The 13,730-nt window shown below is 42.0% G+C and overlaps 1 protein-coding gene across 3 annotated transcripts in view; it reads right to left on the reverse strand.

Moving 5' to 3' along the window:
* The window catches only part of SPTA1 (spectrin alpha, erythrocytic 1), a 64,515-nt gene that overhangs the window by 3,479 nt on the left and 47,306 nt on the right, over positions 1-13,730 (reverse strand). For 2 of the 3 annotated variants that reach the window (XM_041722156.1, XM_041722154.1), the window contains exons 39-46: positions 10,719-10,817; positions 9,862-10,024; positions 9,217-9,293; positions 6,190-6,399; positions 3,698-3,994; positions 2,745-2,857; positions 1,590-1,607; positions 1,048-1,099 (exon numbers count right to left, since the gene is read on the reverse strand). In XM_041722156.1, coding sequence (XP_041578090.1) covers positions 1,048-1,099; positions 1,590-1,607; positions 2,745-2,857; positions 3,698-3,994; positions 6,190-6,399; positions 9,217-9,293; positions 9,862-10,024; positions 10,719-10,817 — 1,029 coding nt within the window. Of the gene's footprint in view, positions 1-1,047; positions 1,100-1,589; positions 1,608-2,744; positions 2,858-3,697; positions 3,995-6,189; positions 6,400-9,216; positions 9,294-9,861; positions 10,030-10,714; positions 10,818-13,730 lie in introns of all 3 variants that reach the window. The other variant, XM_041722157.1, reaches the window with a different exon arrangement.

Genomic DNA, 13,730 nt, shown 5'->3' on the forward strand with positions numbered 1-13,730 from the left:
GAGCTTGTAGTTTTATATATATATATCTCTGTAGATAGATATAGATATACATGATCTTATTTATTTATTCATGAGAGACACAGAGACAGGGACAGAGACACAGGCAGAGGGAGAAGCAGACTCCCTGCAGGGAGCCCAATGTAGGACTCAATCCCAGGACCCCGGGGTCACGCCCTGAGCCGAAGGCAGATGCTCAGCCACTGAGACCCCAGGTGCCCCAAGAGCTAGTAGTTATATGCTGCAGAAAGAGGGGAGGAGCATTCCCAGCATGCCTGCGTGGCCCGCTCCCAGGGATCTGTGCCATAGGTTATCTGCTCTGGGGATTGTGGCTGAACTGCTGCCCACTCCCCTGCAGCCACGCAGACCGACTTCCCCAGGATGCACCTGTTGTCCAGGCACATCCGCTGCCCATCGCCTGCATGTAGGTCATGCTTTCTCGACAGGGAAGTATTTTTCCCCGAGTAGGGGAGGAGTGAATGGGTTCCGAGGAGGGGGATGGGTGGAAATACTAAATACCTTACATAGTACAATAGCTTGTGGCCCTCCAGAGATCGGTCCTACCTGACAACATCTTACTCTTTATTACTGAAGTTCTTTCATTAGGGAGGAATTGGATTTAATTAATTAAATGTTCTCGAGGTGGGACAATAGAAAATAAGGTTAAGAAACACTGTTCCAGCCCATTGCTACGCTCAGCTCTTGAAAGACCATCTGGATTTAATTATATTATGATGTCAAATGATGATAGCTTCTGCGTCTGTTTTCTTTCTTAGTGTCTTGCAGTGACTCTGCGATGCAGGGAATTAATGAACTCCATTGTAGAGACATGGGAATTAATGTGACTGAGCTACACTGATGTCCGTGCTGGTGAAGCGGCGGCCGATGGCTAGAATGCGAATTGCTGGCAGGGTTGGGACTAGACTCTTACGTTCTTGACCTCAAGGCCAAGGAGTTTGCCTAAAAATACTCTTAGGGTTGCCTTTACGCGGTCTTCCTCGCACTCTTCGTAATTCTGACACCATCCTCAGCTAAGCAAACATCACTTACTTTATTTGCTTCCAACTGGGATTCCAGAGTTCCTGTTTCTTTGAGCAAAGACCTAGTTAAGAACGAGAGGGAAATGTTTTTCATAGCATCAGAGGTCAGTATTCCACCCAGATTCACCAATTCTGACACCCTACATTTCTCTACTTGTACGTCTATTATACGGCCTGTCTGAAATGAATTTTCAGACCGGATTTTCACGAGACCAAACCCTTCTGCCAATTGGCAGGTTGCTAGACAGATGAGAAGAGAAGGAAGGTCTGCCCTGGTCCTTCTGTGTCTGGCAGAAGGCTTCTACACCTTCCTCTAGGTTCTTCCTCTCAAACCTACCTGCCATCTAATGAGGACATGACTCCCTCTAGTGGGCTGAAGGCAGGCTGATACGGCCTGCACTCCTCTTTCCACCCCGCACCATCCATTTGGGCACCATCTCAACCTGATGGTGAGGGAGATGATGATGATAGATGCCTCGGTGCTAAACCCTCCTTATTATTCATCTTCGAGAACAATATAACAAAACAAACATGATAACGTAAAATACTGACCCGTCCAGAAAATAAGCCCTGGACACGGGAGTCCGGAACAGGAATCAGAAAAGAGGAAAAAAAAAAAAAAAAAAAAAGAGAGAAAGCACAAGTTAACACAAATTCCTTCAGTGATCTTCTTTCCTCAGATTTATGAAACATTCTAAATCTGACAGGAACGAGTTTTGCCCCTGCTCCCAGCATCCCTCCCTCCCTGAGAAGCTCTGTCTTAGGATGAGGAGCTCAGGAGTCATGTGACGTACTCAGTGCTGGGCATGCTGCCAGGGGATGGGGGACAAAACCCGGGGCAGAGGAGGATGAACTGTGCTTCCTCTGCTTTCTGCCGGATGACTTTTAGCTGTGACACATGATTTCCTCTTGCTCATCACCTGGTTTCTCCTTGTTGAGTTTGTAGAAACAGTATATGTATCACAGATGGTCTAAACCACCGCTTTCACTCTCAAAACTCCGCATTCCTGACCCACCTACTGGATGGGGCCTACCGGCTTTGACAGTTGTTCTAATGTATTACAACTCTCGACATCTCTTCTTTTCCAGGTCATTTGCCCCAGAAGATGCGACAAATGCTATTTTCACGTATAAGACATTCCGCCTTTGATAAGAGCAACCAGCACGTAGTATCTCACTGATTCTCACCACAGTTCTATTTCAGGCAGCACCAGAGCTTCATAGCAGGTGCTCTCGGCAGGCTCTGCCTTTGGTCATGCCAATGAAATCCTATGTGACCTTGAGCAAGTCCGTTTGTCCACTGAACTTCCTTCCGCACTCGGAGGCAGAGCTAATCAGACCCGCTCTGTACACTTTTCAAGGTCGCTCTGGGGGTTAAGGGAGGTAGTGGGTGTGGAAGCACTTTGTAGAGTGTAGACATAAGGGACTGTATCATTTTAGACTTTAAATACAGTCAAAAGGAAAAAAATGAGAGTGTCTAGGAGAGAGTATGGAAGTATACACAATGGGCAGTGGCATCGCCTTCTTGTTTCTTGATTTTGCAAGGACTGATTTAGAAAAACATCAATTCCCAATGAAATGGACAGATAGGATTTGGTGATTTTGGAACAGCATAACTGCTGCAGGACCCCCTCCCGCTCCCCTCAGATATGGATTTCATCCCTGTGGCGACACAGGGATGATGGCTTTAGAGGCAGCGCTGCGCACCTGGTCTCCAAGATCCACTGAAGGAAGGCGCTGGCATTCTGCTCAAACTCCTGGCACATCTCAAAGTTCTTGACCTGTCTCTCCTCCTCCTTTTGTAGCTCCTGCTCCCGCTCCTAAAGCCCCACATCACAGACAGTGGCGTGAACATTGAAGACCTATCTTTTCAGTAAAATAGCTGGTTCCTAGGCTCAGCTGAACACCTGCCCTCCCCTCAGTCTAAGTGTCTTCTGGAAGCATGTGCTCCATGCTCATGTTTCCTCCTGGCCTCAAAAGGGGAAGGAAGCTCCCTCACGCCCCGCCCCATGAGTACTTGCAGGTGTCTCTAAGACCAAGCCCAGTGGCAAATACGCTAATACTAAAGGCAAATCATCCCTCCTCTCATTTTTTTTTTTCTGGGTGAAAACTTCATTTAAGTGAACATAAAAGTGGCCATAAAGGGAAAAGTAGTAACAAGAGTTGCCATTTAAAATTGGCGATATTTTGGTAAAACTTTTCTTTGTTTTTTAATGTTTTCCATAGTTTCTATGATGAATATCTTTATAGACAGATGAAAATGATACACAAGCATATAAAAAAAAGGCACTTTGGAGTTATGTATAAAATAAGGAGTGCCTGGGGTGGGGGGCAATCTATAGGCTGTGAACATACATATGAACCTCATGAACTTTCACATCCCATGTTTGAAAACACCTCCTGGAGCCTGTGTTTGCTTCCCCGGTTCACTGCTCACACCCAGAGGCAGAAGAGTGTCTGAACTCTGGGGCGTAGGGCTACACCCACTGTGAACGTATTTTCAAAATTTCCTTAGACGGTTCCCATTCAGGACCACTGTCCTGGCGTCGTTATTAATTGTGTCGTTTCTTTCTCAAAAGTCCCCTCTCCCCCAACTTCTATAATAAATTAGGTGGTCACGCTCACCAGAGTGAAAGAAAGTCTCTGCCATGTGCCTTTACCTTGATGACTTCAGATAGGTGCTTCCAGAACTTCTCTAGCACCTCCATTGTTAACCAGGTATAAGGGCTGGAGGGCACATTTAAGTCCTTAATCTGCTGGTCTAGCTCCAGCAAATAGTTGAAGTCAGACTGTGCCTCGGCCAAGGAGGCCAGGAAGGCCTCGTGGTCCTTCTGCAGCTGCCGGATCTCGTTCAGGGAGACACAGTGCACAGGCTCCGACAGGTCCTCCTCGGCGTTCTCACACCAGTGGTTGAAAATGGAAGCCTTGTGTGCAAATTCCATGAACAGCTCCTCAGCCTGCAGAGAAAAAAGTCACCTCCGTCTTTCCTGATAAAGGCCCTCCACAAAAGAGAAAACAGGATAAAACAACAAATACAAAATATGGCAATAACAAAAAGAAAACCCCTACACCCCCCCCCACCACCAAAACCATACTCAAATACTTTCAGGGTCAGCTCTCCCAGACAGCAGAACTGAAACCACCGAGCACATGCACTCAGTGGGCAGGCAGGTGCATGTGAGGTGCCAGCCCGGGCCCTGGCCCTGGTGCGAAATGAGTCAAGTCCTCCGTTATCTACAAATAAGGAGGCTGAAGGAGTCCCAGAGTTGTTTTAGGACCAAGAATCCAAAACAAGCAAGAGCCGTTTTCGGTGATAAGCCCGCACGATTTCTTATTTATCTCAAAGTCTCTGCCCTGATTTTTCCTGACACGCGGCAAACATGCAACAGCAGGCGTTCAATGAATGAAGGCGTGAATCACTGACTACACGGATCATTGATGGGTTAGGCCCGTCTCTCTCATTCTCTGTTTGCTGCTTCTTTCCCTCCTCTGCTCTCCTGCAGACCAGGCCCCTCCGATGTCTCTTTGTCTCTGAGCTCTTTTCTTGCCTTCCTCCTAAGACATGTTCAGGCCTCAACCTAGTTCCCGACCTCTAATCTGTACCCTTAGCCATACGTTACCATCTGGAGTTATCCAGATGCTCCAAATGACTGAATTGTCTGGATTTCTGAACAAGAGAAATGGTACAGATTGTTCCAAAGAGTAAGTGAGCAAGAGTAGTTGTAGATTTAAAACGTAGCATAGATTTAGGGTCAGCAGCTTGTGTTTCCCAAGAGATTTATCTGAGGCAAATGTGAAAATGAGTTTTCATCCCCAAATTTGGAGGTTAAAGAGGAGAAAATTGGCCCAAATGGAAGAGGGATTACAAAGGTATTACACCATTACATCTTACCTTGTACTCACGTCAGCAATCTCTGCTAAAATAGACTAATACAGAGAAAGCTGAACTGGCCCCTACATGGGAAAGACACAAAAGCCTGTAAAGTACTTTACGTTGTTGGATCATCTGAGTATTTTACACAGATTTCACAATCAGGAACTCAAATAACAAACCTCGGGCAGGGGGTGGGGGTGACTAGGTGACGGGCCCTGAGGGGGGGCACTTGATGGGATGAGCACTGGGTGTTATGCTATATGTTGGCAAATTGAACTCCAATAAAAAAAATAATAAATAAAAATAAAAATAAATCAAATAACAAACTCTTGTTAGTTTGAAAATTAGGACAAATGGAGTCAGAATGCCAGGTGTCTTTCTATGTTGAATGCATATATATATGTGTGTAAAGTTGCCCATAAATCGATTTAATTTTTCACTTAATTTTTTTTTTTTTATTTGTGTAAGTACCAAGCCCTTCAGTAGAGTAATTAGCTAAGGGTCCAGACTGACTAATTTTTATCTGTGTGTTTGTTTCCTAGTTCCCCTAACTGCTTACCTTTACTTGCTGCCCGGTACCACATTTCTTACAGTCTAGGAATGCTCAGTAATTTCACTGAGCATCCTGACTTCCTTCTATTAGTGATATTTTTTATGATCAACATCCAATACCTTAGCAGCCACGACTAAAAAGAACATTTTCATCACTTAAGCCTATATAGAGCTTAGTGGTTTGCACTGCATTTTCAGATCCATTATCTCTCTTAGTCATCATAACGCAGAAGCCAGTGGTAATGCGATCCTATTTCATTAATGGAGGAATCAAGGTTCAGAGATGTGAAGTGACAGGTACAAGGTCTCCCAGCTAGGAAAGGTGAACACAAGATGAGAATTCAAATTCTATTTGTCAAGTGCTCCTTTTATTTGGGTTAGAGAAAAGTGTAAGGAAAGCCTTGCCTCCTGCCTGCCAGCTTAGTTTTTCCATATGCTAGGACCATTTTTGTCCTTCTATGATGTGTCTGACTTTCATCTCAAGTCAGCTGGGTAACTGACAAATTCTCTAAAAAAAACCCTTCTTATCAGTCTAAAAACACCCTGATTACTTCTTGTTCAATAAGAATCCCTTCCTGATCTTTTTCATGCACTCACTCAAATGTCTACAGACGATCCAAACAGTAGTTCCAGTACTATTTCTGGATTCCATGACTAATATACAGATAATTGAAGCCTGATCATGACTTTTTTGAAATTGTATTTTTTATTTTATTTTTTTTTTACCTTCTGTAGGGGCAGCTGCTTCTCTAGCAAGTTCTGTCTGTGTGCTGCAGAGGCCTCCAGCAGCTGTTGCCAGCGCCTCAGCAGAGCATCATGGCGCTCCTCAATGGCTTTGGTCTGGCTATGCTGAGCAGCCACCAGTTGGTCCTTTAGGTCAGTTATCTTTGACAGTCTGTCTTGCTGGAAACTCTGCAGACTGGCATCCAGTGTGTCCTGGGAAAGACCCAAAGAGAGGCTGTGAACAGAGAAACAGTGTAGATTCCCAGGGGCCATTCACACCTGGGTTCCACCAGATTTTTATTATGAACAAGGTAAGGTCTAGGAAAGAATCAGAGTGAGGACCAAGCAAAAGGAAACATAACTTAGAGATTTAAGTGAACATTTGTGGTTGGAATTATGGCTAAGTTCTGGTAGATGCATGTTTTGGAATCAGAGCATAGGTTAGGTATAAAATTAATACTAAGGGAATATTGGAGCACGATATGATCTCCTTTTTTTGAGTCAAAACTAAATGCTTCCTACAGCTCACATCCTAAGACTCCTGTACATACCCTGTTAGATTTTGTGTTCTGATTAGAAGCAGTACACTAAAAAAAAAAAAAAAAAAAAAAAAGAAGCAGTACACTACTAGAGATCTTGAAATCTTGAAAGTACACACGCTGACAACAGACCTCTTACAGGGCCAGTTGCACAGTCATTTGCGTGTGTGTGGTGTCGATATCAAAGTCACAAAATTCTGGGTACTACACTTCCAGCTTTAACAGGGTGGCTTGTATTTAGCCAGTTCTTCCTATGAGAACAACTTTAATTGCTGGATAAAAGTACAAAACATCAGCTGTTTGAAAGAGATCAGAATGCAACTCGGGAAACTATACCTCAAGGAATCAAAACTCTAGAGAGATGAAGTAGTAGTAAATTCAGAGTAATATTTTCTGGATATTACTTCCCTAGGACGTGTGGACCACACAGGCCAAGCAACTGAGGGAAAGGCAGCTGCTCAGAGCTCTTGATAATCTCATGAAACTAAAGAGAAAGTTTCTGGGGAACCAGGCAGCCAGGACTTGAGCAGCTATGGAATAAGCACCGCAGAAAAGCTGGTTCAACCTTCTGCCTGTTTTCCTTCATGGCATCTACAGCTCCCTAAACTGTAAAGGACAGGAGTCCCAGAAGCCAAGCAGAAAAACAGTAACGAAGAGTCAAATATGCTAAACAGCCTCCTCAATAGTCTTACAGCGCTGAGTTGAGGACACAAAGAGGACTAGCCTCAGTGAAAGGGATTCAGTTGGACCCATAAAAGGCCCTAGTAGTAAGAGCTAATTGAAAAAGGCAAGTCAAAAAAAAAAATTATGCCTTGAATTATTTCAGTCCCTGGCCAAGCAGTAGGGGTTGGATGAGGGATGGAAGTGTTAAATTATAACTCAATCAAAATTCATGAGTTATGCTACTTTAAATGTAAATGAACTCACTATTCCAGTAAAATGATCAAATTTGATAACTAAACAACACTCAACTCTGTGAGATTTTAGGAGACACATCTAAAATATAAAGACACTCCACACGTCCATGTTCATTGCAACATCATTCACATTAGCCTAGATATGGAAACAACCTGAGTGTCTATCAACAAATGACCAGATGACAAAAATGTGATGTGCGTGTGTATGTGTGTGTGTAAAATGGAACATTATTCAACCATGAGATGGGAGGAAATCCTGCCATTTGTGACAATTTGCATGAAATTTGAGAGCCTACATTAAATGAAGTAAGTCAGACAGAGAAAGACAAATGCTATTTGATATCACTCGCAATTGGAATCTGGAAGAGCCAAACTTAGAGAAACAGAGGAGACGGGTGGTTGCCAAGGGCTGGAGGGTGGGGGAAAGGAGGAGATATTGGTCAAAGGATAGAAACTTCCGACTAAAAGAATGGCTAGTTCTGAGAATCTAATATACGGCTAATAGAACAGTAAGTATTATATACTTGAAACTTGTTAAGAGAATAGATTTGAAATGTTCTCACCACAAAAAAAGAAGTATTAATTACGTGATGGAATGGAGGTGTCAGCTAGTGCTACAATGGTAATAATTTTGCAGCATATAAGTGTATCAAATCAGCAACAAAGAAATAAAATATAAAGACATAAATGTAAAAAAAGAAAAAAAACAACCAAAGGATGGAAATAGATATACACTTCAAACAAAAAACAAAACAAAAAGCCTAGTTCTCTAGTACATGAAAAAGAAAACTTTAAACCAAGGTATTATTAGAAAAAAAATTTCATGATTAAAAGTATCAATTCATCAAGGTGATTTATAATTGTAAATGTTAACACAACTTTAAACCTAGTTTCAAAATATATAAAAATAATAAAGTATTTAAATAACATGATTAACAACCAATATCTGGCAGGTAATATAAACCACTGTAAAATACACATCCTTTTCAACTATACATAGACTATTTACCAAAATGGACCATTTGGTGGATGTAAATCAAGCTTCTAGAATAATATAGAATGTGTTTTTAAAACAAAGTGGAATTAAACTAGCTATAAATGCCAAAAAAAGATAATAAGAAAATTCCCAAACATTTAGAAATTTAGCAAAATACACTATGGAATAACCAGTGGGTTAAAGCAGAAATTAGAAATAACAGAAACATTTTAACTGAGTGACAATAGCAGAAGTCACATATGAAATTATGAGGTGCAGGTAAAGCTCTGCTTAGAGGGAAATTTATATCCTTACATGAAGATGCTAGAAAAGCAGAATGGCCAAATATTTGGCGATCTAAATAACCACCTCAAGAAATGTTTTAAAAAGATAAGTTAACCCCAGAGAGAGTAAAATAAAATGATAAAGATATAAAAAGGTATTAATGGAATATAATATAAAGATATAATAAAGAAAAATTTTTAAAAAATGAAAGTGATACATTAGAGCCTACAGATAATAACCACAGAATCGGGGAATGGGATAATCCTAATGTTCAGCTTCCATGAATGTGGGCCAGGAGCTGCCCTGTTCTCACCTGCTTTGCCAGGAGGGTGAGGGAGGCGGCGAGGTCTGTACTATTGCCATTGGTCTTCAGGCTTGCTTCCTTTTCAGCTAGAGAGCAAAGGGGATTTATTAGAGGGGATGGTAGTTGCTCTTGATTTGGCCTTGCTGAGGAGAAAAGAAATATTTACTCTAAGTCCTACGAGAGCGTCCTGACTCTGGGAATGGATCATTTATTAGAATATGGGAGCAGCGGGGATGGATGGATGGTTTCTCTGGACTTTGCAGCATAGCAGTGGCGGGAACAGAGCTAGGGCCAAGGGAACCTCTGTGTGTTTTGAAAACCGAAGGGAAAGTGCAGATTAGACATAAATTGCGAGTGATCAAACACACTGTATTTTAGAAGTTTTGCCATGGCTCTGTCCTTCTGAATACTAAACACAAAATCACCAATTCCTCAAAATTGTGTTTTCTGGAATTCTGGTCCTCAGTCACCCATCAGCAAGCTTTCTGGGGCAGGTGTGCACATGAGAGTATAATTGTGTCTAGAAAAGGTAGGAGTGGGTGAGGACAGAGTATCTCTCTTCCCATGGGAATTGAGAAAAGCCCAGAGCCTTTCTATCCATGGAATTTACCAGCATTTCTGACACCCAAGGACCCTGGCCCTCACATGTCATACCTATCCAGGCCTCCACCACGTCAGCCTTCCAGTTAAACTGCTGAAAGGCGTAATCATCTTCCAGTTGCAACTTCCAAGCATCTATTGCCCTGGACAGAGAAGGGATCTTTTCTTTCAGAGACTCTATCTTGGCAGAAATCTTCTCCTTCTGCTGACTTTTCTCCTGCGACATCAAGGTGGAGAGGAGAGGAGGGACAGATACGTGGGTGGATGTCTAGGGCTAGAAGCTGGAATTCTTTAGCATGATAAAAAGGTGCCATGTCTCTCATTCCAAATACATAACTACTGTCCTCTGGGTCTAGTGCACTTACTATATTTTTCCTCCATGTCCAGGATGGTTATTTCCACTCTAGCATTTGGGAGATCTACTTGTGTTTGTACACATTATTGTGGCCTTTTTAGTTGGAGTCCCCTCTGTCCAAGGTTCTTGGTATAGCATTTAGACCAGTGAGGGTTTGTAAAAACAAGCATTTAAATAAAAAAATGATTCTCAAGTCACAAAGAAGTTTCAGTCTGGTCCTCTCCCTACAGGCATATGAAGAAACTTCTTCACATTTTTGCAACACTCTACAATCAAAGCATGTCATAAGACCTTTATAAATGCCATGTCCTGCATACAATGAGTAGGAGGGTCAAGAAAGGATTGAAGGACATCTGAGAGGTATCCCTACAAGAACTTGAAAAAAATAATTTTCAAAAAGCAGCGACTGAATAGGTAATTACTTGCTCAGAGCAAAACAAGGCAGCTTAGGCAGAAATTATTAAAATTCAGTGTGATTTAGCACTGCTCATGATTCTGTATTTGGACCAATCCCTTTTGGAAAATGAGCTTGGCCTGGAATCCCCGAGTTGCTCACCTCATTCAAGATGTCTTCTCCTTGAGCACATATACCTTGCACTCGGGTCTCATGGACAGCAAAGTCGTTTTCCAACGCTTCATGCTTCTTTAGCAAGCTCTGTATGAATGAGTCAGTGAGAATCAACACATCCAAGCCTGGACAATCTATCCCATCCACATTCTGACTCCCATTGACACTACTACCCACAGGGATGATTCAGCAATGCTGCTGGAGTAGAGGCGTGTCCACCTCCTGCATAATGCCACTCAATGCCTCTCCCAAGGCTCTTTACTCGCCAAAAAGGGCAATCTTACCAGAAAAGAAGGAGGCAAAGGAATACAGTGATAGTCTTTCTAACTTACTCTGTGAACTTAGGCGTTTTTGGACTTTGGAATGAGAGTGTTTGGTCAAGGTAATATATAAGGATTCATCTACTTCGAAATTTATATAATTCCATCGAACGTTATGCCCAATGGAAAGATAATAAGTATTATCTTACACTAAGAATTGAGCTAGGGGCACCTGGGTGGCTCAGTCGGTTAAGTGTCTGCCTCCCAGAGTTCTGGGACCGAATCCTGAGTCCTGTTCCCTGCTCAGCAGGGAGTCTGCTTCTCCCTCTGTCCCTGCCCTCCTGCTCATGCTCTTTCTCTCTCTCTCTTGCTTTCTCTCAAATAAATAAAATCTTAAAAACAAAACAAACAAACCAAAAGAACTGACCCAAAGGCAGCTAAAGAGAACATTGAGCTGTCTTGAATCTCGCTCTCAACTTTCTCTGTGTCTACCTGCTGCTGGAAGGATGGAGAATGGAGTCAAGACGAAGTCCGGGAGTTTTGTGTCTCCTCCTTCTCTGTATTCTCCTGAGTGTTATCCAGACCAGCCAGCTCTGCCCATCACCCCCCATCCTCAAGGGCCTGGGCTTTCTCTGCTGCCTTTGCCTCACCTTGTCACAAAGGCACCCCATCCACTTTTCCTTCTACATCACATACTAACCAGGCCAAAGGAAGAAACAGGTTTCATGTGACTACCAGACTTTTAACCACTACATTTTGAAAATAAAAGAATTTCTGATACATGGTTTCCATACATGGTTTCTTGGGCATTAAAATAAGATGGTTGTTTCTTTAAAATACAAGGTGAGCTACATGATCTTGTATGACTGTGTCATATTTCATCATTTTTTAAAGATTTTGTTTATTTATTCATGACAGACACACAGAGAGAGGCAAAGACACAGGCAGAGGGAGAAGCAGGCTCCATGCAGGGAGGCGATCCCATGACCTGAGCCAAACGCAGAAGCTCAACCACTGAGCCACCCAGGTGCCCTGTTCTATTTTATCCTGATGCAGAAACTGTACATGGAGACTGGAACATGATCCACTATATAAAATAGACTGACTCAGCCATCTTTTCACATACTCATAATGCATGAAATAAAGTCTTTTCAACACTGTCACCTTCTGTTTCCAATCTCTTTTCTATGCTTCTCCTTGGACACCTCAGAAGCTCAGGTACCACACATCAAACACAAGTTTCCTTTAAGTAAAATCCAGATGTCTCTCTTTAAAATACATTCTTAACTAGCCTCCTTAATGTTGTTTTAAAAGTTGATAAGGCCAAAAGCTTAAAACGTGGTTTAAATATATCTATAATACATCTCATAACTGCAAGAAGTTGATCAGAAACATCTTCTCTTCTTCTTAGATGTTAAACGAAGGGAGATGATGAGATCATGGGAAGGAAATTGAAATTCAACAATAGGTAAACAACTCTCTTTTCTTATATTAGCCAATCTTTATGGGCCCAGGAAACCAAAAACTCAGAAGGTCAATTTTTTCTTCATGAAAGATGACATAGAATGGCTATGTGGATAAATATCTTAAGGTAATAGTGAGGAGTATTAGCAATAAAACTCATTAAATCTTTTCCTGGAATTTTTATGTTAGTGCAAAAACTCATTAAGACGACCCTTTGAATGTGATGGCTTAAATACACCTATTGAAAGATCAAGATTAGCAGAATGGGCTTAAAAATCTGACCCAACTCTATGTTGTCTACAAAAATCACACATCAGATGTAGTGGTGTGGGCAGGTATGAAAGTGGCACATTCACACCTGTAAAAAGATGAGCCATGCCCTGGCTCTCATCTCAGACAACAGTGAGCTCTAAATAGATTGTGGACTTAAAATTAAAATGTAACTCTCTAAACTTTTGGAAGAAGACATAAGAGAAGATCTCATGATCTAGGGCTAGGCAAAAAGTTTTAAAATTTGACGCAAAGCACAGAAGGTCAACAGTTAAAGCAAACAAACATTCCAATCAGAAAATGGGCAAAAGAGGCAAAGAGACATTTCAATGGAGAAAAGAGATAAGCAGCAAAAAAATCACATAAAAAATTAGCCGTCAGGGAAATACAGATTGAAACCACAATGAGCTATCCTGCACTCCTATCAGATGGCCTAAAATAAAGACGATGACGGCACTAGATCCCGGCAAGGAAGGGGAGAAAGTTGGGATCACTCATACCCAGCTGGTGAGTGTGTAGAATGGTACAACCACTCTAGAAACAGCTTTGTGCTTTTACATTTTTATGTATTTATTAATTTATTTTAGAAAACAAAATATGCAGTTATCCTATGTCCCAGCAATTGGACTCCTAGACATTTATTTCTGAGAAATGAAGACTCAGGTTTACATGGAAGCTTCTGCATGAATACTGAATGCAACTTTACTCATAACAGCTTGAATGTGGAGACAAATCCAGATAGCCTTCAACATCCAAGTGATTAAATGGGTACATCCATACCATGAAATACTATTGTTGCACACAACCTGAATGATTCGCCGGACACGCTGAATGAGAAGCTGATCCCCAAAAGTGACATACTCTATGAGTTCATTTATACAATATGCTTGAAATGTCAGAAATTATTGACAAAGGATTGGTGGTTGCCCAGGAATAAGGAAGGGGGTGGAGACAGGAGGGAAGAGGGTGACAGTGATGTCCTGCATCCTGACCACATAGGGGCCAG

The sequence above is a fragment of the Vulpes lagopus genome, chromosome 11, assembly GCF_018345385.1.
Source record: "Vulpes lagopus strain Blue_001 chromosome 11, ASM1834538v1, whole genome shotgun sequence".
Classification (NCBI taxonomy): domain Eukaryota; kingdom Metazoa; phylum Chordata; class Mammalia; order Carnivora; family Canidae; genus Vulpes; species Vulpes lagopus.